General features: G+C 41.9%; 1 protein-coding gene across 3 annotated transcripts in view; it reads left to right on the top strand.

Moving 5' to 3' along the window:
- The window catches only part of dop1a (DOP1 leucine zipper like protein A), a 296,966-nt gene that overhangs the window by 60,512 nt on the left and 209,744 nt on the right, over positions 1-26,710 (top strand). For all 3 annotated transcript variants that reach the window (XM_080200297.1, XM_080200299.1, XM_080200298.1), the window contains exons 5-7: positions 12,914-13,103; positions 18,082-18,180; positions 20,117-20,216. In XM_080200297.1, the coding sequence (XP_080056423.1) occupies positions 12,914-13,103; positions 18,082-18,180; positions 20,117-20,216 (389 nt within the window). The remainder of the gene's footprint in view (positions 1-12,913; positions 13,104-18,081; positions 18,181-20,116; positions 20,217-26,710) is intronic.

The following is a 26,710-nucleotide window of genomic DNA, read 5'->3' on the forward strand; positions in this document are numbered from 1 at the left end:
TTGATTAGGAAAATCAATGGGGCAGAATGGAGTCTTTGATCATGAGTCCAAACCTGAGAAGTGTCATTCATATTTATCTTTTACTGACCAAAGTACATGACTTGTTCCATGTTCTGCCAGTTATCCTTGGTCTATGAAATGAACATCACTTTCTGACAGAATACAAATGGGAGACGGGATCCTTCTGCACCATCGTTGAGATCTGAATATGAAATTGTAGGCACCCCTAAAATTTTTAGATGGCGCAGCAGTGATCATAAATCAAAAAGTCCATCCAGAACCAATATCCTGAGCACTTTGGTCTTACTGTTATCCTCAAGGGAACGGCAGTGCAGTATCAACCATGATTATGATGAAATTATAATCCATCACAGATCAGCATTGACAGCAACACTCTCTCAATACAGTAGAACAGTTTTCCTATCCGGGTGGCATTGTCTCAAATGATGCCATTGTTAACAAAGACAAATAGTTGACTATCAAGCCTACTGCTTTTTTGGCTGCTTCTCAAAGTGTGCCTGGCAAAACCATTCAGTATGCATCACTACCAAAGCTCAAGCCGACAGAGTGGTTGTCATTACCATCTTCTTGTAGGGATCAGAATCATGGGTTCTGTGAAGAAAACAAATGTGACTGCTCAAGGACTTCCATCTGTGCTGTCTTAAATCCATCATAAACATCAGTTGGCAGGTTTTTAAAAAAATTATTCAATGGAATGTGGGCGTTACTGACTAGGCCAGCATTTATTACTCATCCCTAATTGCCTCTGAGAAAGTGATGATGAGCCACCACCTTGAACCACTGAATTCATGCAGTGTAATGACATCCACAATGAAGGGAGTTCCACAATTTTGACTCAGTGACAGTGAAGGAGTTTTGATATACTTCTGTGGTAATGTGTGGTTTGGAGGGGAACTTACAGGTGGTAGTGTTCCTATGTATTTGGTCTTTGAGGTGGTAGAGATCACAAGTTTGGAAGGTGCTGTTAAAGGAGCCTTGGTGAGCTGCTGCAGTGCATCTTGTAGACGGTACACGCTGCTGCCACCCTGTCAGTGCTGGGGGGAGTGAATGTTGAAAGTGTGGATAAGAACATAAGAACATAAGAAATAGGAGCAGGAGTAGGCCATCTGGCCCTTCGAGCCTGCCCCGCCATTCAATAAGATCATGGCTGATCTGTCGTGGCTCAGTTCCACTTTCCCGCCCTCTCCCCATAACCCTTAATCCCCTCTCTTATCAAAAACCCATCAACCCGCTTCTTAAAAATATTTAGCGAGGCAGCCTCCACCACTTCAACGGGCAGAGAATTCCAGAGATTCACCACCCTTTGAGTGAAGAAGTTCCTCCTCAACTCCGTTCTGAACTGCCCCCCCTTTATCTTGAGGCTGTGCCCCCTAGTCCTACTGTCTTTTTTGAGCGGGAAGAGTCTTTCCACCTCTATCCTATCCATCCCATTCATCATCTTATACGTCTCAATGAGATCTCCCCTCATTCTTCTAAACTCTAACGAGTACAAGCCTAGTTTATTCAGCCTCTCCTCATAGCTCAACCCCCTCAACTCCGGTATCAGCCTAGTAAACCTCCTCTGCACTCCCTCCAAGGCCAAAATATCCTTGCGCAGGTGCGGCGCCCAAAACTGCACACAGTACTCCAGCTGCGGCCTCACCAATGCCCTATACAGCTGCAGCAAGACCTCCCTACTTTTATATTCAATCCCCCTCGCTATGAAGGCCAGCATCCCATTCGCCTTCCTGACCACCTGCTGCACCTGCAGGCTGGGTTTTTGCGACTCATGCACAAGGACTCCGAGGTCCCTCTGCACCGTCGCCTGCTGCAGTTTTTCGCCACGTAAGTAATAGTCCTTCCTACCATTCTTCCTACCAAAGTGGACCACCTCACACTTGCCAACATTAAATTCCATTTGCCATTTCCTGGCCCATTCGCCCAGCCTATCTAGATCCTTCTGCAGACTCTCCACACCCTCCGCACAATTTGCCTTTCCCCCAATCTTGGTGTCATCAGCAAATTTTGACACCCTACACTCGGTTCCCTCCTCCAGATCATCTATATAAATGGTAAATAGCTGAGGCCCCAGCACCGACCCCTGGGGCACCCCACTAGTCACCAACCGCCAATCCGAATAGCACCCATTGACCCCCACTCTCTGCCTCCTATTTGACAACCAATCCTCTATCCACGCTAACACCCTACCCCCAACTCCATGTCCTCTGACCTTCTGCAGTAACCTCTTGTGAGGTACCTTATCAAACGCCTTCTGAAAATCCAGAAAGACCACATCCACCGGCTCTCCTCTATCCACCGCCCTAGACACATCCTCATAGAACTCCAGTAAATTGGTCAGACACGACTTCCCTTTAATGAAACCGTGTTGCGTCTGCCCTATCAAGCAATTCCCTTCAAGATGCCTCGCAATTTCCTCCTTAATGACGGATTCTAACATTTTACCTACCACAGACGTTAAACTAACCGGCCTGTAATTCCCCGCCTTTTGCCTGGCACCCTTCTTAAACAACGGCGTAACATTAGCCGTTTTCCAATCCTCCGGCACTTCCCGGAATCCAGCGACGTCTGGAAAATAACCACCAAGGCATCCACTATCACCTCCGCCATTTCTTTCAGAACCCTCGGATGCATTCCATCCGGTCCTGGGGACTTGTCCACAATCAGCCCCTCCAGTCTGTCGCGCACCACCTCTCTAGTAACAGTAATGTCATTAAGACCCTCCAGTCCTACCACCTTTCCATCGCTAACACCCGGCAAATTATTCACGTCCTCCTCCGTGAAGACAGAAACAAAAAAGTTATTTAAGACCTTAGCCATATCCCCATCCCCTACCACTAGGTCCCCTTTCTCATCCGCTAAGGGACCAACGTTCACCCTAGCCAGCCTCTTCCTTTTTATATATTTATAAAAACTCTTGCTATCCTTTTTTATATTAAGTGCTAGCCCAGCTTCATAGCTTCTTCTACCCTCCTTTATCAACTTTTTTGTCAATCTTTGTTGACATTTAAACCTTTCCCAATCCTCTTCTCGCCCACTGCTCTTAGCTACTCTAAATTCCTCCGCTTTTAATTTAACACTTTCCTTCACCTCCTTCGTTATCCACGGCTTATTACCTCTCTTCCTACTGTCCTTTTTAACCATCGGAATAAATTTCTGCTGAGCACCAAGAAAGATCTCCTTAAAGATCCTCCACTGCTCCTCAGCAGACCTACCTTCCAACGCGCTCCCCCAGTCCACATTCGCCAATTCTTCTCTCATCCTACCATACTCCCCTCTATTCAAACAAAGGACACGTGTCCGGGAACCCACTTTCTCCTCCTCCATCTGCACCAGAAACTCCACCATACAATGATCACTCTCTCCAAGAGGATCCTTCACCTCAAGGTCCCTAATTCTACCCGCCTCATTACATAGCACCAGATCCAAGATAGCTCGCTAATGGGGTGCTAATAAAGCAGGATGCTTTCTCTTGGATGGTGGAGCTGCTTTCATCCAGGCAAGTGGAAAGTATTCTATCACACATCTTGTAGTTGACCAGGCCTTAAGATCAAGAGATGAGTTACTGAGTGCCAAATTCCCAGCCTCTGACCTGCTCTTGTAGCCACAGAATTTATATGGTTGTCCACTTTAGTTTCTGGGCACCAGTAATGCCATGCTGTTGATAGTGGAGGATTCAGTGTTGGTAATATCAATGACTGTCAAGGTGAGATGTTTGGATTCTCTCCTGTTGTAGAGGATCATTGCCCGGCACTTGTGTGGTGCGAATGTTGCTTGCCACTTAAGTCCTTAGCAGAATCGATCTTCCCAACATTGAATATCTTCTAATGCAATATCAATTAAGCGGGCAGGACACGCGTCATGCATGGAGGATTCCAGAATGCCAAAAGCCTTGCTTTATGGTAATCTATGATCGGTGCTCCCACCAGTGGATCCGGGCCGTGCTCCCACCAGTGGATCCGGGCCCTGCTCCCACCAGTGGATCCGGGCAATCCTGTGCAGGACTGCCAAATCTAATTGAAAAGTGTGGTGTGCAGTTTATCAACAAGTGGAAAGAGGCTTCTTAAAAGCTCTCATTCTCAATGATGGTGGAACCTACTTTGAGCGCATAAGTCTAATCTGAGGTGTTTGCAACCATCTTCAGCTGAGAAAATGATGCATCTTGACCTCCACCGCCATCACAGATGCCTATCTTCAACCAATTTGATTCCCCATCTGATTTGAAGAAATGGCTAAGCATGCGGAAACAAAGACTATGAGCTCCAATAACATCTCAACTTATGCTTCGGACTAGCTGTCCCTCCGGCCAAACTTCTGGTATAGCTCTGACATTGGCATCTATCCAACCGTGGAAAATTGCTCAGGTATTTTGTTCACAAGTAGCAGGGCAAGTCCAATTTGACTAATTACCATCCCATCAGCCTGCCCACAATAATCAGCAAAGTGATAGGAAGTTGTTTTAACAGTGCTATCAAGCTTCACTTATCAATAACAAACTGTGCACTGTGTTCAGTTGGGTACCAACAGGACTACTTGGTTCAAATATGAACAAAAGTGCTGAATTCCAGAGATGTGAGCTGAGACCCATCAATGCAACATTTGACTTCATACGACATCAAGGAATTCTATTAAAACTGAAGTCAGTTGGGATTGGGGAAAACTCCTTACTGGTTGGAGTCATATTTAACACAAGGGAAGATGGTTGTTGAAGGCTGATCAGTTCAGCCCCAAGGCATACTGCAGATGTTTCTTGGCCAATGACAAGCCCAATCATCCTTGGATGCTTCATCAATGATGTTACACAGTCAGAAGCGAAGAAATTGCTTATGTGTTCAGATCTACTCATGATTCCTCACATGATGAACTAGTTCATTTTCTCATGGAACAGGGTATGAATAACTTCCAGATTTTGGACTGCTTACCAATGACAATCAGTCAAACCATCTTCTTGTGCTTGTTTTACCTAAATTCAAGCTAGCTTCTTCACCATGTCTAGATACAAGATTCTCTTCAGAAATGCAATTCTCCATGCGCTTGCTTTCAATATAAAAATAATATAGCATCAATGTCTAATTTGGCTCTCAGCAATATATGTATATTTTCTCAAAATATCCTTGTTCAATCAATTGCACTGTAGTGAGCCAGTAGTTCTGATTTTTCAATGGCATTACTATCGTCAAATCCACCACCATCAATGTTCTGGGTCACTATTGGTCAGGACCCAAAAGGATCGACCACATGAATACTTTGGCTACAGAAGTAAATCAGAGGCTGATTCCCTAAAGCGTTTCATAGCACAGGATTAGGTCACATAGCCTTGCAAACCTATCCCACCATTTACAGCAAAAATGTTTGATCTGACTCCTAATTCCATCTATATGGATAACAAAATGTATCAAGTTCAAATTTAAAACTTACACTTTTGTTGTCTGGAAATTAGACACTGACCAGTTTGCACTAAAACTCATTTACCCAGGTGCTATTACTTGTGAAACAAACAAAGGACAAGAATCGATTTGCAGTTACTCAATTTTATTAATAAATGCTTATCATGAAAACTCTACAAAAACAGCTCTCAGATCTCACAATAACTTAATGCTTTCTGCTATCTGTTTGAGATTTCTGGTACTACTCATGTCAATGAACTTGACCGAGCTGCTGAGTTCTGTTGTCTCTCGGGCTCAGGGTAATGTTCGCGAAGATTGGTCTCATATGTCATCTTCCATCACCACTGGGTTTCTGCCTAGTCTTCGTTGTAGGTTGAGTTGCGTTTTCGCTGGGGTGGCCTCCAGATGTTGCCTTCTCTTTGCGCCCTTCTGGAAGGTTTGCTTGCTTCCAGCCAATGAAGCTACTGGGTGTTGTCACAGCACATAATGGAATTGCCGATTCCATATATGGAAGACGCCAGCCCCCTTTGTGTCCATCTTTGGGTGCCCAGGGTGCACATAGCCCCTTTCTATTTAAGGCAACACTAGGAATCCGAGGCGCCAGAGAGTTTGACCGGTACTGGGGAATACACAAATACTATCCTTATTTGGTAGGGCTAAGCACCTCCACCTCCAGCTTCCAGGACAAGGTCAGAATTGCCCTTGCTCAGCTTTGACCTGTGTTTGTGTTCAAACTTGGCTTGTCTGAATCCCCGTCAGGCCTGGCTGTGGCAGCTGTTGAGTGCTGTTTAATTTGGATTGTCTAATTCTGTCGCAGGCCCAATTGCTCAGGCCATTGGCCACTTGGCACGGTTTGATCTGGTATCAATTGCAGTTTGTGGAAATGAGTTCCAAACATCATCTACTATTATGTGATGCAGTGTTTCCTAATGTTACTTCTGAGAGATCTGATCCTAATTTTTAAAGAATGCTCCCAAGTCTTGGACTCCCCAATCAGTGGAAATAGATTGTTTTCTCTGTGCTAGCTGTTCCCTTTGATAGCTTCAAAGCTTCTATTAAATCCACCTTGAATTTTCAAATTCTAGGGAATTCTGGTTTACATAAACTTATAGTTTACCTCATGGAATCCAAATTACATTCTGGTAAACCAATGATGCACTGTCACAAATTCCACTATATTCCACCCACGGCATGTTGCCCAGAATTTCTCGTCATGCTACCAGGTGTGGTCCACAAAGTTCCATGAACATAGTACAAATCTAAAAAAGGTTAGTGGTCGAAGATTGGACAGATTTTAGGAGTCGGCAAATAATGACAACAACAATAAAACTCACGAAAGTAGTCATAAAAGTTTTACAGCACAGCAAGAAGCCCTTTGGCCGATCATATCTGTTCCAATCATCAAGCATCTATGTATTCTAATCCCGTTCCACAGCCATGTAGCCATGGTATTTCAAGTGCTTGTCTAACTGCTTCTTTCTCACAAGTTGAATTTTAAAATAAAAAAGGAAATCTCAGATTATCTGTACATATTTTTTGATAGGAAATGTCATTGTTATCTGTGTGATAACAAAAGGAGGGAATCTTTATTCTGAGGTTCAGTCTTTTTGTAAGTACAAGTTATGCTGAGTTTTGGGAAAAAAGAATATGATACATTTAGGCTGATTTGAGTGATGGGGAGTGAAGGAAGAAGGATACAAAGTTAATTAGAAATTCCAAAATAGAAATTTTTGGGTAGCAATGGGAGTGAGAGGTACCCACTGGTTCCTAATATTTTAAAGAGTATGTTGGCATGCATTTCTTGTTTCCATCATATTTTACACACAATGCTCAGCTTATCACTTAAGTACAGGCACAATTAAACAAATTTATTCTGAGAAAATTTCTGGCAGCAAACTGCCAAGAACAATCATTACAAATAGTGAAATTCAAAATAATTGATTGTACGTAGAAAACTGGCATATTGGCATATAGGCAATGGAGCAACCTTAAAACACTAGATACTTCTGAGTTGTGAACTGAACAGTACGTTCTACAATTTCTTGTGCAAATAATAATTAAATTCTGATCCTCTTATGCCTTTAAGGGATATGGGAATAGTGCAGGAAATTGGGATCAAAATATACAGGAAGGGCAGATGAGTATCGAGAGCCCCCCAAAAATTCCGGAAAATTCAATCATGGATTGAAGTCATGAAAGAAAGTTTGCTCCACCTCAGTAAATGGGAGAAGCAGAGGGTAGGATTTTCCCAAAAAATTCTTAAGTATCAAATTCGCATAAAAACTGGAGTAAAGCAAGCTGGCTTTTTCAGTGAGAGTTTCAAAATGAATCTCCCACACTCTGTACACCAGTGTGATTCACTCCAAAAACCAGTGGGCGGGACTTATTCCTGCTGGAGAGTCCAACAGCATACTGCTAAGTACGCCACTGCGCATGCACTGATCTTTCAGCACCAAGATCGGCTCATGTGCACTAGCTCCTGCCTGCCAGCCTCCTAATTGCTGGCCAGCCCCCCACAACTCCAGCATCACCAGCCATGCAATGAACCCCCCCCCCCCCCCCCCCCCCCCCATTGACGCAATTGCTGGCCTCCCTCCCTCCCCCACTGATCCCAACTGCAGTGTGGCAGCAGGACCAGCCCACTGCACCCATTAGGCACTGCCTCATGCCTGGCAGGCATTGCCAAGATGGCACTTTGCCCCTTCAGCAGTGCTGGGACCACAGGCCAGCATTGCCAATGTAGCAATGCCCAGGGAGCACCTCCTATTTGCCCGACCCTCTTGGGGGGGCCTCGATTTTCCGCCTTTTCTCCACCTTCACTCCAGTGGGAGTAAACTCCTGGTTTTGTGTATGTGTGTGTGTGTGTGTGTGTGTGTGTGTGTGTGTGTGTGTGTGTGTGTGTGTGTGTGTCGGTGGGGGGTGGGGGGGGTGGAATGGGGGGCAGGTGAGCGGTGGTGGATAGAAGAGGCTAACGGGCCCCGAGGTTTCAGTCCCGGGCCTGCTAATGCTATCTAAATAGCATATCACTGAGCTGCTACGAGCTGATGGTGCCAGAAATCGGCACTGGAAGATGCATGGAGGCGCAGATGCCCAGCCTAAATCGGCCACAGCTAGAGTCTCCTGGCCCACTGAAAAAGCAGCACAGTGGGATGGGAGAATCACCTCCAAAATCTATGAGAAGCTGCTGCTCCTCCAGTCACAGATTCAGTCTCGCCTGATCTTACTGCTCCTCCAGAAATAGAGTCTGTGTTTTGAGACAGCGGCAAGGGTGGGAGACCCAGGAGAATAGTTTCCCAAACTATTGCTCAGTGGGAACAGAGGATTCTGGCAAAAGTCAGCAGGCCTGGTAGTATCTGTAGGGTGAGAAAACAAGAGTTAATGTTTCAAGTCCAGTTGGTTCTTCAGCAGAAGTGTTCTGTGGAAAAGCCAAATGGTCTCGAAACATTAACTCTGGTTTCTCTCCCTGCAGATACTGCTAGACTTGCTGGCTTTTTCCAGCATCCTCTGTTCTTGCCCAGATTCCAGCGTCCACGGAATTTTGCTTATTTTGTTGCTCAATGGGGAGAAGTTTCTAGGGAAATACTGTCTCATCGAGCAACCATTTGGGGAAAAGAAATTGCAGTCTGGAGCCTGGGTGGACCAGAATGCAATTGAGACAGTTAACTGAAAACACAAGTGAATCTGTCAGTCAATCTGTTGCAATAACTCCATCTCTGATTGTCTGTGACTGTGAACAGCCTTATCACAGATTGGTGGGTAGCTCTGAAAAGAGCCTTTGGATTATTAAATTTATATTTTGTTCACTCTATGCTGGGCTAGCTACATTTGCAGTAAGAAAGCACCTTTACCTTCCTCTGGACCTGGCTTGGACCCCTTGCTCTCACTCTGGTAACTCCCAATCTGGACCCTGTCCCTGGGAGAAACTCTAGGTGGGATATCCCAAGCTCAAGCCCCCACTTCTATCTCAACCTCAACTCCCAAGTCCTGAATGAATGAATTAACTGTGGGAGTGATTGCAACAGCTTTGCAAAAAGGCCCAAGTACCAAGGCTTTGCATGCCTAGCAGAATCTGTGTAGCTGGTCTGCACAATGGTTGGAGTCAAACTTAACCACTTTTAAAATAAATCATCATTATTTTACTGGTGCATTTACAGTTGGGTAAAAAAAAATGCACAGGAAGAAAATGAATCACTGGAAATGATTATTCTTATTTATTCAAATTATACATTTAGATTTTGTAATGGTAGATCTTGCTAAATTCATGAAAATGGAAAGTGACAGAAGATGAGAAGGACTGCACTACCATATGGGGATGGGATTGAAAAAGTTATTGAGTGAAGTGCCTTGGAGTCACACAGATAATCTACACAGATAATCTGGATTGAGTTTTGGTGCTAGTGAACTAAGTTTAAAGATGGGGGACCAGAAGGTATTGTTAGGAGGCTTCAAAGACTTAGCAACAAAGCAGTATTTAGATCAGAGTAACTTGATTCATTACAATAACCTAAATAAACATTGCGTTTTTAACATAGTCAAATGTTCCAAGGCTCTTCAGAGGAGCATTTAATATGTGAGCCACAGAACAGGTTGTAGGTCAAATGGCCAAAATCTTGGTGAAAGAAAAGAGAAAATGATGGAAAATCTCAGCAGTTTGGCAGCATCTGTAAGGAGAGACAAGAGCTGATGTTTCGAGTCCAGATGACCCATTGTCAAAGCTTTGACTCAAAATGTCAGCTCTTTTCTCTCCTTACAGATGCTGCCAAACCTGATGAGATTTTCCAGCATTTTCTCTTTTGGTTTCAGATTCCAGCATCCGCAGTAATTTGCTTTTTAGCTTAATGAGAGAGGCAGATTTTAACAAGTGTCTTAAAGAGAGAAAGTGAGGCAGAAAAGCAGAGAGGTGCAGGGAGTGTCTTTCAGAACTTAGGGTTTAGCCAACTGAAAGCATTGCCACCAGTGGTGGAACAGTTAAAATTGGGGAGTTTAAAATGAAACTTTTAAAATCAAGACAGGTGCCGGAGTGTGGCGACGAGGGAATTTTCACAGAAACTTCATTACAGTTTAATGTAAGCCGACTTGTGACACTAATAAATAAACTTAAATGATGCTCGTTTGGGAGCCAGTGTAGATCAGTGTGATGGGTAATGGAAAAAGAAACTTTCTGTGAGTTGAGGCATGAGCAGCAGACTTTTGGATGATCTAAAGTTTACAGAGCGTAGAATACAAGAGACCAGCCAGGACTATGTTGTATTAGTCAAGTCTGCATCTAATGAAGCATTAGTGAGGATTGTTTCTTAGTTAAAAGATTCAATAATATACATCTTATCGTATTCATCTAAAGAAGGAATACACAAAAATAAATTTCAACATAATTAAAGACAATACAAAAATTCAACATACACGGCTACACCACCTAATAAATGAATTGGTGAGAATGGAAAAGGTAAAATGAAAACCAAAAGGAGCCACCAAAAAACAAAAAGTAATCACAAAAAAATCTCAAGAAGAGTCCTCAGGGAAATCATTGACCCACAGCAAAAAGGAAGAGTTGAGAAAGAAAGTCTGCAAATATCTTGTGAATGACCTCCCTACTCTAGAAAATCTGCAAATATCTTGTAGAATGACCTACTCTAGTGTCCTTTGGTTCTCCATTTAATTAATGAATGGCTGTGGCCTTGAAAGGTCACATCCTGAAGGATAAATCATTCTTTTTTACATGCAGTCACCCTCTTGTATTTACAAAACAGTATATTAACTGGTCTAACATGAGAGGGGCCATGGAAGATCTTAAGCCACTGCAATTCCATTTTTATGATGGGGTGAGGAATATTGAATGCTCCCTGTATATGGCCATGATAAAGTATTTATTGAAAATTTTTTGCAGTCCATTCAGTGAAAAGTACTTCTATCACTTTGTTATTCTCATTTCGTATTGCACTGGCAGGATTAAGGAGGGCAAAAAGGGGTCACGAAAAATTATTCACCAGCAGGATTAAGGAAAATCCCAAGGCTTTTTATACATGTATAAAGAGCAAGAGCATAGCCAGGGAGAGAGTTGGCTCACTCAAGAACACGGGAGGGAATCTATACATGGAGCCAGAGGAAATTGCAAGGTATTAAATGAATACTTTCATTATTCACCAAAGAGAAGGACTTGGTGAATATGAATCTGGGAATTGATGTGTAGGTAATCTGAGTCATGTCGAGATCAAGAAGGAGGAGATATTGGGGTTCTTGAGAAACATTAAGATATACAAGACCCCAGGGCCCGAGGGAACATACCCCAAAATACTGAGACAAGGGAGGAAATTTCTGGGGCCTTGAGAGAAATCTTTGTATCCTGACTGGCTACAGGGGAGGTCCCAGAGGCTTGGAGAATAGCCAATGTTTAGCCTTTGTTTAAGAAAGGTAGCAAAGAATATTCCAGGTAATTACAGGCCGCTGAGCCTTACATCATAGAATCCTACAGTGCGGAAGGATGCCATTCTACCATCGAGTCTGCACCGACCACAATCCCACCCAGGCCCCATCCCATAACCCCATATATTTACCCAGGCTAGTCCCCTAACACCAAGGGTCAATTTAGCATGGCCAATCCACCTAACCTGCACATCTTTAGACTGTGGGACAAAACCCACGCAAACACGGGGAGAATGTGCAGACTCCACACGGATGGTGACCCAAGCTGGGAATCGAACTCTGGTCCCTGGCTCTGTGAGGCACCAGTGCTAGTCACTGTGCCACCATGAAATTATTGGAAAGGATCCTTCGAGACAGGATTTACTCCTACTTGGAAATAAGTGGATGTATTAGCAAGAGGCAACATGGTTTTTTGAAGGGGGGGAGTCATGTCTCACTAACTTGTTCGAGTTTTTTGGGGAAGTGACGAAGATGATTGAGGGTAGGGCAGAGGATGTTATCTATGTGGACTTCAGTAAGGCCTTTGACAAGATCCCTCATGGCAGACTGGTGCAGAAGGTGAAGTTGCATAGGTTCGGAGGTGAGCTGGCAAAATATGTACAGAACTGGCTCGGTTATAGAACAATAAGAAGTCTCACAACACCAGGTTAAAGTCCAACAGGTTTATTTGGTAGCACAAGCTACAAGCTTTTGGAGCATCGCCCCCTCATCAGGTGAGTGGGTGTTCTGTTCACAAACAGGGCATATATAGATACAAACTCAACTTACAAGATAATGGCAAATCTCATCTGTTCTCTTTGGCTATCACTCCAAATCTCTGTTCATAAGTTACAGTGATGATGTGGATGTGCCGGCGTTGGACTGGGGTAAACACAGTAAAAAGTCTGACAACACCAGGTTTAGTTGGACTAAAACCTGGTGTTGTCAGACTTTTTACATAAGTTACAGAACAAATTAGATTTATCTAGTTGTGTCCAATAACATTTCTAGAAAGAGTTATGAACTAAAAAGTTTGGTTACTTTTGATGAATAAAATTGTTGAAAGGAACGTATATAAAATTATTTAAATTGTATTTCTTTGTATACAGAGCAAACACATTGCTGGAGAAAGTTGCAGCTGCAGTGGAGCAGTCTGCATTTTACAGTGCCCTTTGGGGGAGTATTCTGACCAGCCCTACTGTGCGGTTACCAGGGATCACCTATGTTCTTGCCCATCTGAATCGGAAACTTTCTATGGAGGACCAACTTTATATTATTGGCAGTGACATTGAACTGATGGTACTGAGCTTTTTATATTAGTATGTAAATCCTTCTCTACTTAAATCAGTTAATCTAATCAAATGAAGTTTAAAACCTAAAGTAAGTATATTTAGTTTCAAGATGAGTATTTGCTGTAACTTTTCTCAAACTTTCTGCCATGAATTCTCTTTTAAATCTCTTATGTGAAACCTGTGAAATTATATGTGAGAAATTGGATACCCTGAAAAGGTAATTGGAATAGCATTCTTTTGGGCAGCACAGTGACACGATGGTTAGCACTGTTGCCTCACAGAATCAGGGACTTGGGTTCAATTCTGGGTGACTGTCTGTGTGGAGTTTGCACATTCTCCCCGTATCTGCATGGTTTTCTTCCAGGTGCTCAGGTTTCCTCGCACAGTCCAGAAATGTGCGGGTTGGGTGGATTGGCTATAGTAAAATTGTCCCTTTAGTGTCCTAAAATGTGTAGGTTAAATAGATTAGTCATAGCAAATGTGTGATAAATGGAAATAAGATGGCGGTGAGGGCCTGGTTAAGATATTCTGTCAGAAAGTTTGTGCAGACTTCATGGGCTGAATGGCCTCCTTCTGCATTGTAGGGATTCTGTGATTACTTTTATAAGGAAGAAGCATGGCATATGGGCGGCATGGTAGCACAGTGGTTAGCACTGCTGCTTCACAGCTCCAGGGACCTGGGTTCGATTCCTGGCTTGGGTCACTGTCTGTGTGGAGTTTGCACATTCCCTTCATGTCTGCGTGGGTTTACTCCGGTTTCTTCCCACAGTCCAAAGATGTGCGGGTTAGGTTGATTAGCCATGCTAATAAAATTGCCCCTTAGTGTCCTGAGATACCAGGTTAGAGGGATTAATGGGTAAAATATTAGGGATATGGGGGTAGGGCCTGGGTGGGATTGTGGTCAGTGCAGACTTGATGGGCCGAATGGCCTTTTCCTGTACTGTAGGGCTTCTATGATTTCTATGAAGAACTTGCAACTTGCTTGCAGCTATCAGAATTAAAATACCTTTATTCTGATGAGAATTGCTCATTGAGCAATGGGGCTTGTTACCATAGAACAGTATAGCACAGAAGCAAGCTGTTTGGTCTGTTGTGCCGTTGCAACTCTCTGAAAGAGCTACTAATTAATTTTACTTTGCTAATTTTTTCAGAGTACTGCAATCCTTCCTGTACAAGTATATATCTATTCCTTTTTGGAAGTTGTTCTTCAATCTCCTTCCACCAATCTTTCATGCAGCACATTCCAGATCATAACATATAAACAAAATTCTCTATCTCCCACAGTTAAGAGACTTCAAAAATGCAGTTGTCCATCTATATTCAACCTCCCCATGATACATTGTAATCTGTGGTTAGAATGTGTCAGCGTCATTTGGGTGCAGACTCCTCCCTCAAAGCCTTGTGTTCTGCCTTTTAACTGCTTCAGCAATCTTTGACCATTTTGTTCTGAGAGATTTGCCTCCTTTTTCGTTTATTAATTGTTGCTAGCCAGAAGTCTGCTGGTGTCTAAGCTTCTTGGAGCCCCACAATGATGTTTGCTCATTGCAGTCATTGATGTTAAATTCACTAAATCCAAAATGGATTATTAATGTTCACCCATTAGTCCAGCTCAGTGGTAAACTATGGTGCACAAGAATTGACACTCGAGAATAATGGGACTTTATTGCAGAATAGAAGTATTGATATGAAAGAAAAATATAATTTTATGGCAGTGCAGGAATTGTTAGAAGAACAATGGAGGGAGATGAAATTCCATGCAGGGGCTTTGGGATACAATATCATAGTACATGAGCAATGGTACAAAAAGACAATGGAGGTGCAACATCATAGTGTATTGTGATATTGTTCCCTTCTTCCTAGTGCTGTGGATGTCTGTACTTAAAGCAGTTACAGAATATTGCATAACGTTCTGAAAAAGGCTTCCTTTCTTTGGATATAGCATAGTAAGTGTGAGGTGACCAAATATCTTTAAAATATTTTCGTAATATTATTGACTAAGTGAATCATGAATGACTCCAGGAGTAATGTTTTAAGTAGTGAAATTATGATAAATAATTGTATCAAGCATTTACTGTGAAAATATTTTGGATGGGTTGATTTGTATGACTAGGGATGATAAGTTCCAGCCTGGGCACAATTTTGAAGTCTGTTTTAGTGATCTGATCACTCTGTTTAGAGGTACTTAACCATACTTAGATTTAGCAGGGGTACTTCAATCAATAACAACTTGTATTTAATGTAATGAAATGTCCCGAGATCTCCACAAGGGCTATATAAAGATAAAATATGAAACCATACTCTGAAAGGAGATACTAGGGCAAATAACTAAACACTTAGTTTTGAGGAGCATTTTAAAGGAAGAAAGTTTAGAGAGAGAATTCCAGAGTTTAGGGCATGGGCGGCGAAAGCGCAGCCACCAATAGTGGAATGATTAAAATAGGAGATGCTAAGGAGGCCAGGATTAAGAGAGTGTTATTATCTTGGAGGGTTTGGGGCTAAAGGAGCTTACAGAAATAGGGAGAAATAGAGTTGTACTGTACAGAAAAGGCCCATCGGCCCATTGAATCCACAATAAGCATAACTTCCACTGAAGCCACGCTAATCCCATTTTCCATTGCTTGTGCTTGAATGTTATGATATTTCAATTGCTTGTTGAAATACTGGTTGTAAGGTTTCTGGCATCCGCTACCTTCCCAGGCAATGATTCCAGGTTCTCACCACGAGTGAAAACATTTTTCTCAAATCCCCTCTGAATCTAATGCCCCTCACTTTAAAACTATGTCCCCTCGTGATTGACCCCTCATCCAAGGGGAGAGCAAGACCATGAAGGAATGCTCAAACAAAGCTTGAGAACTCAGGAGGCATAGTTAGTAAGTTGCAGATGACATCAAGATCAGCGGCATCGTGGATAGTGAAAAGATAATCTAGGATTGTGATGGGATCTTGATCAATTGGACCAACAGACTGACAACTGGTAGATGGAGTTTAACTTAGATAAATGTGAGGTGATTATTTTGGTAGATCAAATCAGAACATATTTAATGGCAGGGCATCGGGGAGAGTTGTAGAACAAAGAGATCTCGGGGTACAGGTTCATAGCTGCTTGAAAAGTGGATTCACAGGTGGATAGGGTGGTGAAGATGGCACAGGCCATGCTTATTTTCATTGGTCAGAACATTGAATACAGGATTTGAAATTGTTAAAGTTGTACAAGACATTGGAAAGGCCACACTTGGAATACTGTGGCACCCTATTATAGAAAGGATATTATTAAACTAGAAAGAGTGCAGAAAAAAAGGATGCTATCAGGACTAGATGGTTTGAGTTATAAGGAGAGGCTCGATAGGCTGGGACTTTTTTCTCTGGAGCGTAGGAGGCTTAGGGCTGATCTTGTAGAGGTCTATAAAATAATGACGGGCACAGGTCAGCTAGATAGTCAATATCTTTTCCCAAAAGTAGGGAAGCCTAAAACTAGAGGTTTAAGGTGAGAGGGAAGAGATACAAAAGGATCCAGAGGGGCATTTTTTTTCTGTCAAAGGGTGGTGAGTGTCTGAAACAAACTACCAGAGGTAGTAGTAGAGGTGGGTATAATTTTATCTTTGGTTGAAGTCATTAGGTTACATTTTAGCTTCATTTGGAGCAATTTTTAACAGCGGCATCTTCGCCTTTTGGCTAAGATGCAAACGAGATCAAGCCTTGGAGGAGGAGCCATGCCTAACTCCAATCAGCTTGAATCATGTAGATCAAGCTCAAGACAGGAGATGAGAGCCCTGTCTTGTCAGCTTGGTTCGGGAGTGTCTCAACTTGTTGAACTCTGAATTGGACTTGATTTGATTGAATTGGAATTTTAAAAAAATAATTTAGACAGCTGTATGGGTAAGATGGTATAGAGGGATATGGGCCAAACATGGGCAATAAGGACTGGCTTAGTGGTTAAAAAGAAGGGCGGCATGGACAAGTTGGACCGAAGGGCCTGTTTCCATACAGTAAACCCGTATGACTCTATAACTTTATAAGATGGAGCTATTGTAGCTCTATGAGCACAAGGATGATAGGTAAATGGAATTTTGGTACAATTTAGGATATAGATAAGTGTTTTGGATAATTTCAAATTTACAGAGGATGGAATGTAAGAGGTTGGATAGGAGTGCTTTAGGATAGATGTGGAGAAGTAAATGAAAAACATGGGTGAGGGTTTCAGCGGTAGATGAAATGAGGTGCGGATGGAAAGTTGGCATGAATACGTGGTTGACCTTTCATCTTATGGTCAAGTGTGAATACTCTAGTTCAACTTCACATTTGCCAGGGAAGAGAATAGGATTGGTGGCCAGGGCTTCCCCAATATTTCATTGGAGGAAATTTCAGCTCATCCAGTACCAGATGTCAAAGTTGTCTGAAATGTGGAAACAATGGAATGATCAGTGAAGCGATTGAAGAGCTGGGTGTCAGCAGCGTTAAACAGTTTCATATTTTCAAACTCAAGTGATTTTGGAGCAGCAAGTAGATGTGAAGTTTTTAGGGGACTGTTCATAGGTCCTTGGGGAACATGAAAGTTAAATGCGTGGAAACGGAAGAGAAATCATTGTAAACAATCCCCTGGTTATGGTTAAATAAATAAAACTGGAACCAGGTAAGTGGAGTTCCACCCATCTGGCAGATAGGCGAAACGTTTTGGGGGTGTGATGAAACATGTCAAAAATGGTAGACTGGTTGAGGAGAACTTGTTCTCCTTGCTTAGGAAGAATCTGGAATGGTCTGGCTGAGATGAAGAACTGAGCATTAAGTGAAAAACTGTTGTGAATCCAGACTATGACACTCCTTGTGGCAGTTTGATTGGTGTGTAGGACAGGTCAGCTTTGATTTCTGAATATTTTGGCAGTTGGCTTCATTTATCGGAACCTAGTTGATTTTTAATCCAGATTGGCTTAGAATGTTTTAACTTAAAAGGCTCCACTAATCTATCTGTTCTTTGTTAAATTTTGTAGGTTGAAGCAGTCAGTGTTTCAGTCCAGGACTCCAGTGCCCTGGTGCAGAGGAGCACCTTGGATCTCATTCTATTCTGCTTCCCTTTTCATCTCTTTCAGGTATAAACACTATACTGAAAAATCTAGAAATTTAACCTATGCAGTCTTGCACATAGTTGTAACATGAAGGATATTCAGCTTGCATCATAGAACTTCACAGAAAAATATATTTGACCAGCACGCAAAGCACGATGTACTTAGACTCATTACCCTGCCCTTTTCCTATATTCTTTTTAAAAAGAGACTGTTACTTGTAAACGAGGAAACCTCTAAGTGATGTGGGTTTATTACTATTTGACAGAGTAGAAGTGAAATATTAGTATTATTTTCATGAACCTAAAATTTGTTGCCCTGAATAAAATGGTTCTAAATGATGCCCCATCATGCAAAATTTCATTTTGATTGGTTTAGTGATTCCCTGGACTGTGGCACCCAGTGCTGTTGAATTAGGGTAATGGATGTCATGTTGGAATAAAAATAATTGGTAACAATGTTTTGCAGCTTATAATTCCATCATTCTAGGCCAAAGACATGCAAGAAACAAATTAAACAAATACAAAAAGTGCTGATAAATCTTATTGTGGATACTGTGTATGCTAAAAAGGATAAAATCTCTAACCCAGATGGATTGCATCCACAAATATTGAAAGAAGTTAGGAAAGATAGTAAAGGCACTATTATATATCTGTAGAGACTCATAAGAAAGGGACTAATGGCAGGGCACTGGCAAAGAGCTTATGTGATTACTATAATTAAAGAAGAAATTAGATATAGCTCTTGGGGCTAAAGGGATCAAGAGATATGGAAAGGAGGAGGGATCAGAATATTGAATTTAATTATGTAAGTTAATGGCAGAATTGGCTCAAAGGGCTGAATGGCCTACTCCTTGTTTCAATGTTTCTGTGTTACTATAATTAAAATGGAAGATGACACAAGCCTAGGGAATTTTATAGCTTAACCTTGGGTGATAGGAAAGATACTGGGAGGTTTACTCAAAGATGTAATGTAAAAACATCTGGAAGATGTAAATAAAGTAATTACACTGCTTGACCAACCCTACTGTATTCCTTGAAAAAGTAACAAAGAGCACAAATACAGAAATTAAAGAAGTGTGTAACCAACTTTAACATAGATTGGGAGAGGCAGACAAGGAACTGTGGAGTGTTTCTGAGATAATTTCCTTCAGTAATATGTCCTGGAAGCAACAAGGCAACAATCAATATTATATCCATGTCAGAATAGAGAAAGCTGAATGGTAACTGAGAGATTGGAAATACAAGATAGCTACTAACAATTCAATGGGGAGTTTGGTGGAAATTTATTTCTCCAGAAGGTTAAGAACGTGCAACAAGCTACCACAAGGAGTGGTCTAGGTAAATTGCTGATTCACTTAATAGGAAGTTAGATAAATGCAAGAGGAAGAAAAGAATAGAATATGTTTGAATGCACATGGGCAAGAGAAAACTTGTGTAGCAGTGACCAGTTGGTTGAATGGCCTCTTCTTGTGCCATAGACATGTAGTAGTTTGGATTTTGATTTTCTTAAACTTTGAAATGCAGTCAGTGTTTTGGAGGTCATAGCGGGTTACTTTGCAATTGGCCAAGTCCCACAAACAACAATTAGACTCCACAATCATTAGATTTGCTTGTTAAGGCTGAGAAAAGATTTTTTGACAAGAATAGTGTCATCAGATCTTGAATATTTACCTGAGCTGGCAAAGAGGGCCAGTTAATGTATCATCTGAAGAACAGAACCTCCAAAAATTCTAATTTCCAGTTTTTCAACAGAATGTTATCCTAGATTAAGTGCTCAGGCTTAAACATGCAGCCAAGATCATGAGAGTCAATTAGTAGGAGAAAGAAATCTGTAAAGATAGCAACATGGATACAAAAAAAATCTTTTGAGCCCTTTGAATTTGAAGCTAGGTCTGGGAAAGCCACAACCATCTTGTAGCATCCCTTCCAGGTTCAATAAAAATGTTTCTTCTAATTTTTAGGTCACTCGCCCAGATATGATACAGATCCTGTCTGCAGCTTTACATGTAGTACTACGGCGAGATATGTCTCTCAACCGTAGACTTTATGCATGGCTTCTTGGTGAGTTAGGATCATTCTAATATGCACATACTTAAAATGGCAAATGCATTTAGCTCACATGCTAGTTTAAATTCATATAGAGATATAATGCTTATTGAGGGAAAAGTTTGTAGTTCAAGGAATATTTCATTACTCGAATAATCCATTCTTAAAGCACTCTATCATAGTTTTGCCTTTTATGACACCGAAGCAGGCCATTCAACTCATTGAGTCCATGCTGACTCCCCATGGAACAATCCAGTCAGTCCTTCTCTCCTTTTCTCATTCTCAGTAACTCCTGTGAGTTTATTTTCTTCAAGTGGCCATCTAATTCCCTTTCAAAATTATTGATTGTTTCTGCATCCACCCTTGTGGACAGAGCTCCAGGTTAATTTGCTGCATAAAAAAAGTCCCTCCAATAACCCTGCATCTCTTACTCAAACTTTATTCCCTAGTTATTGTACTATCAGCTAATGGAATCAGTATTTCCGTATCTACCTTAATTAAGCATACCTTTTCCACACATCTATCAATTCTCTCTTCAATCCACTTTGTTCCAAGGAGAACAACCCCAGCTTTCAAATCTAACCTTGCAATTAAAATTCCCCCATCCCTGGAATTATTCCGGTAATTTTCCTCTGCACCCTCTTGAGGATCTCACTAAAGTGTGGAGACCAGAATTGGGTGTGATAGTTGTGGCCTAACCAGATCTTTACAAATGTTCATCATAAGTTTCCTGGTTTTTGTACTCAGTGAAACTCAAAATCCTATATGCTTTGCTAACCGTTCTTTTAATATGCCTTGTCACCTTCAAAGATCGATAAACATTCACTCTCAGATCACTTTGTCTCTGCACACACTCTTTTGGACTATGCCGTTAATGTTGAATTACAAGGTTTACGATGCAGTTTGTTTGCCTAAATGTAGCAAATGCATATCTGGAATATATTGTACAATACAGCATATACCTCTTAAGTGGAAAGTTTGTCGTGCACAATGGTAAGGTTTTTGAATGGTATGTATAGTAGCTGTAATTAACTTGAGCAAGATTTTCTCAGTTCTTGCCTCTGACCATAATTAGAATGTTACCTATAAACTTAGTTAAAAGATGTCCACAACTTTGTTCAGAAAATGACTGATACCCAACACACAGAAGTTTTAATGTATTATATGGACTGTAGTCTATTTGTGAAGACAATGTTATAACTGTGTGTCTCTCGCACACTTATCTCTGTTGGTCCTCTGAGGACCTATCCTTGGCTCCTTTCTATTTCTTATCTGAAAATACATGTATACTAATGGAAAAAGAGAAAATGCTGGAAAATCTCAGCAGATCTGGCAGCATCTGTAAGGAGAGAAAAGAGCTGACATTTTGAGTCCAGATGACCCTTTGTCAAAGCAATGGCACCCAGCCCTACCTTAGGCAGCACCTCTCAACTCATTCACCTGAGTCCAAATTGTAGGACTGCTTGTATGACACCCATTATAAGATATCTTCAGTTTTTTGGAAGACCAGAACCAAATGTTGGTGTGTGCCATAAATTTTGTTGCCTACCCAGGACTCCATCCCTCTCCCTGGTATCTGTTTGAGGCTGAACCAGATTTTCACAACCTTGTTATGTTTGAATTCAATGAGCTTCTGACAAGATATTTGTACAAACATTGAGACCACTTATTTCAACCCCAATAGCCGTCTGAGACCTCCAGCTCATCATCTGCTTCCATTACTTCTATATTGACTATTCCAGTATTCCTGGCCCGCCTCCCACATTCTACCCCTTGCAATTTGATGTAATCTTAAATTTTGCTCCCACTTCCTAACTGGTACCAAATCCTGTTTAGCTGCTTATGTGGCTTTTGCTTAAGCAATACCTTAAACTTTCAAATCCTGAAACTTTTTTCCAAATCCATCTGTGGCTCTCCCGTTCCAATCTCTGTACTCTCCTCCAGCACCACATCTTTCCAGGATATTTGCGTTCCTCTAATTCTGGCCTATTGGGCATCCCCAATTTTAGTCCTCTGCCATTGGTGGTCACATTTTCAGTTATCTAGGCCCTTAGGTCTGGAATTCTGTCCATATACCTTGCCATTTCTCTATCATGCTTTCTCCTTCAAGACGCTCCTTAAAACCTATCTCTCATAAAGCTTCTGATAATCAATGTGGCTCATTGATATTTTATTGTATAGAGATCCTGTGAAGTACCTTGAGACATTTAATCATGCTAAAGGTGCCATTGTTATGATCCCCATGAAGTTCAACAAGTCAAATGGACCAAATTTACTGATATGATCCCAAAGAAAACCAATGGATAAAATTTCACTTTTTTATAATTGTAGCAACCAAACCAAAATCATCATAAAGTAAACATGAATTAACATGCAAATCACAATGAATATATTATAAGTTATGCATTAAATAACGGATATAATAAAGATAGTTCTCAGGTTTATAGAACAAACAAAGAACAATACAGCACAGGAAACAGGCCCTCGGCCCTCCAAGCCTGTGCCGATCATTGATCCAACTAGACCATTCGTTTGTATCCCTCCTCTCCCAATCTGTTCATGTGGCTATCCAGATAAGTCTTAAACAATCCCAGCGTGTCCACCTCCATCACCCTGCTTGGCAGTGCATTCCAGGCCCTCACCACCCTCTGTGTAAAATACGTCCCTCTGATATCTGAGTTAAACCTCGCCCCCCTCACCTTGAACTTGTGATCCCTTGTGTTCGTCGCCTCCGACCTGGGAAAAATCTTCCCACTGTTCACCCTATCTATGACCTTCATAATTTTATACACCTCTTATTATGTCTCCTCTCATTCTGTGTCTTTCCAGGGTGAACAACCCCAGTTTACCCAATCTCTCCTCATAGCTAAGACCCTCCATACCAGGCAACAGCCTGGTAAACCTTTTCTATACTCTCTCCAAAGCCTCCACGTCCTTCTGGTAGTGTGGTGACCAGAACTGGACGCAGTATTCCGAATGTGGCCTAACCAACGTTCTATACAGCTGTAACATCAGACGCCAATTTGTATACTCTATGCCCCATCTATAAAGGCAAGCATGCCATATGCCTTCTTCACCACCTTCTCCACCTATGATGCCACCTTCAAGGATCTGTGGACTTGCACACCCAGGTCCCTCTGTGTGTCTATACTCTTGATGGTTCTGCCGTTTATTGTATAGCTCCCCCCTACAATAGTTATACCAAAATGCATCACTTCACATTTATCTGGATTAAATTCCATCTGCCATTTCTCCACCCAATTTTTCAGCCTATCTATATCCTGCTGTATTCTCTGACAATGTTCATTGCTGTCTTCAAGTCCAGCCAACTTTGTGTTGTCCGTAAACTTACAGATCACACCTTCTTCCAAATCATTTATGTATATCACAAATAGCAGAGGTCCCAGTACAGAGCCCTGCGGAACACCACTAGTCACAGAACCCCCAGCTGGAAAAAGACCCTTCCACTGCTACCCTCTGTCTTCTGTGGCAAAGCCAGTTCTCCACCCATCTAGCCACCCCTCCTTTTATCCCATGAGATTTAACCTTTTGCACCAACCTGCCATGAAGGACTTTGTCAAACGCTTTACTAAAATCCATATAGACGACATCCATGGCTCTTCCCTTGTCAACCATTTTTGTCAGCTCTCAAAAACCTCCACCAAATTTGTGGGGCATGACCTCCTCCTTACAAAACCATGCTGTCTGTCACTAATGAGGCAGTACACAGCACAATACTGAAAGAGGCAAGGGAAGAAATTGCTGAGGCCTTGAGAGAAATCTTTGTATCCTCACTGGCCACAGGGGAGGTCACACAGTAAGACGAAGGAGCAGTGAGTGCTCCGAAAGCTAGTGGCTTTTGCTATCGAATAAACCTGTTGGACTTTAACCTAGTGTTGTGAGACTTCTTACTGTGTTTACCTCAGTCCAATGCCAGCATCTCCACTACAGGGGAGGTCTCAGAAGATTGGAGAATAGTCAATGTTGTTCTTTTTGTTTAAGAAGGGTAGCAAGAATGATCCAGGTAATTATAGGCCGGTGAGCCTTACATTGGTGGTAGGGAAATTATTGGAGAAGGTTCTTCAAAACAGGATTTATTCCCACTTGGAAGTAAGTGAGAGGCAACATTATTTTGTGAAGGGGAGTTTGTGTCACACGAACTTGATTGAGCTTTTTGAGGAAGTGACGAAGATGATTAAGGGAAGGGCAGTGTATGTTGTCTACGTGGAGTTCAGTAAGGTCTTTTGACAAGGTCCCTCATGGCAGACTGGTGCAGAAGGTGAAGTCGCATGGGATCAGAGGTGAGCTGGCAAGGTGGATACAAAACTGGCTCAGTCAAAGAAGACAGAGGGTAACAGTGGAAGGGTGCGTTTCTGAATGGAGGGCTATGACAAGTGGTGTTCCTCAGGGATCAGTGCTGAGACCTTTGGTGTTTGGAATATATATATATATATATATATATATAAATGATTTGGAGGAAAACGTAACTGGATTGATTAAGTTTGTGGATGAAACAAAGGTTAGTGGATTTGCAGATAGTGATGAGGACCATCAGAGGATACAGAATATAGATCAGTTGGAGACTTGGGCGGAGAGATAGCAGATGGAGTTTAATCCGGACAAATGTGAGGTAATGAATTTTGGAAGGCCTAATACAGATAGGAAATATACAGCAAATGGCATTGATAGACAAAGGGATCTGGGTGTACAGGGTCACTGAAAGTGGCAATGCAGGTGGAGAAGGTAGTCAAGAAGGCATATGGCATGCTTGCCTTCATCTGCCGGGATATTGAGTTTAAAAATTGGCAAATCATGTTGCAGCTTTATAGAACCTTAGTTAGGCCGCATTTGGAATATAGTGTTCAATTCTGGTAGCCACATGACCAGAAGAATGTGGAGGCTTTGGAGAGGGTATAGAAAAGACTTAACAGGATGTTGCCTGTTATGGAGGGCATTAGCTATGAGGAGAGGTTGGAGAAACTTGGTTTGTTCTCACTGGAGCAATGGAGGTTGAAGGAAGACTGATAGAAGTCTACAAGATTATGAGAGGCAAGAACAGAGTGGATAGTCAGAAGCTTTTTCCCAGGGTGGAAGAGTCAATTACTAAGGGGCATGGGTTTAAGGTGCGAGGGGCAAGGTTTAAAGGAGAGGTACAAGCCAGATTTTTTACACAGAGTAGTGGGCGCCTGGACTCATTGCCAGGGGAGGTAGTGGAAGTGGATGTGGTAGTGACTTTTAAGGGGCATCTTTTCAAGTACATGAAAGGATGGGAATAGAGGGATATGATCCATGGGAGGGGAGGGGGTTTTAGTTAAGTCAGGTGGTGTGGTCGGTGCAGGCTTGGAGGGCCGAAGGGCCTGTTCCTGTGCTGTAATTTTCTTTGTTCTTTATGTGGCCTTTAATGTTAAAATCCTTCAAAACTCTGACCTTCCTCGGGTAGAATTCCAGTTCCATTCCTTCACAGATTTAGCCACCAATTCTCATCAGACAGCAACACATCTCCAACTGACTTCCATGGGTGCAATCTTCAACAAAATGGCACATTTATCCAGAACCTCTTCACCTCTGCTTGTGATGGTCTTGATGGTGTGGATCCACCAACTTTTACCTTTATCCAAACCTTCTGTGACACACCTGGTTCTGGTCAGTTAGTTACGTAGCAACCTAATTTTTGTCTAATGTCCACTCCCAGATCTAGTAATTGTGTTGTTCTCCAAATAGGCTCTCAACTAGAGAAGCTAGCCTCAGATTGGATGAGCTGGAAACAGCACAAAACTCAAACTTCTATAGATCAGCAGGACCTACTGTGGAATCCCTGGAAGGCTGAAACCCAGTTTGAGAATATCTGAAATAGATGTTAATTGTATAATATGCGCAACTGCTTTTATGCAATTTATTTTAATGCCTATAAAGATAATGAATGTTTTACCGCAGAAGAGTAGTAAATGTAAATAATTAATGTTTACTATCTTGTCTCCATGATAGTTAGCCACCTCATTGTTTTTAAACTTGTTGCAGTGGTTATATCTTGCATTCAGGCTGAAAGTTTCTCATTTTTTTGTAACCATTGAGTGTGCATATTATGTTTAATTTTTTTATATATTGAAAGATTTGCGTAGTACCTTTCACGACCTCCAGATATCTCAATGTGCCTTGCATACAATGAAGTACTTTGCTGTTGTAGTGTAGGAAATGTAGCAGCACTCAAAAACAGTAATTGGATAATAACCCAGATAATCTACTTTGCCTATAATGTTGTTTGAGAAATAAATATTGTCCAGGAGACTCCAGTTCTAAGAAAACAGTGCCATGAGACCTTTTATGTCCACCTGAAGACCAGAAGTTCTATTTGGAAGATGGCTCCTCTGACAGTGGAGCACATCTTCAGTACAGTGCTTCCTCAGTCTTGATTTTTGTGCTGAAGTTCTGGGGTAGGACCCATTCAAGGCACATGTGCTATCAATTGAGCCATGGTCAATGACTGAAAACGCAGAGTGAGTTTCAATGTT

Source organism: Carcharhinus amblyrhynchos, chromosome 12 (genome assembly GCF_965287045.1).
Source record: "Carcharhinus amblyrhynchos chromosome 12, sCarAmb.v2.hapA, whole genome shotgun sequence".
NCBI lineage: Eukaryota > Metazoa > Chordata > Chondrichthyes > Carcharhiniformes > Carcharhinidae > Carcharhinus > Carcharhinus amblyrhynchos.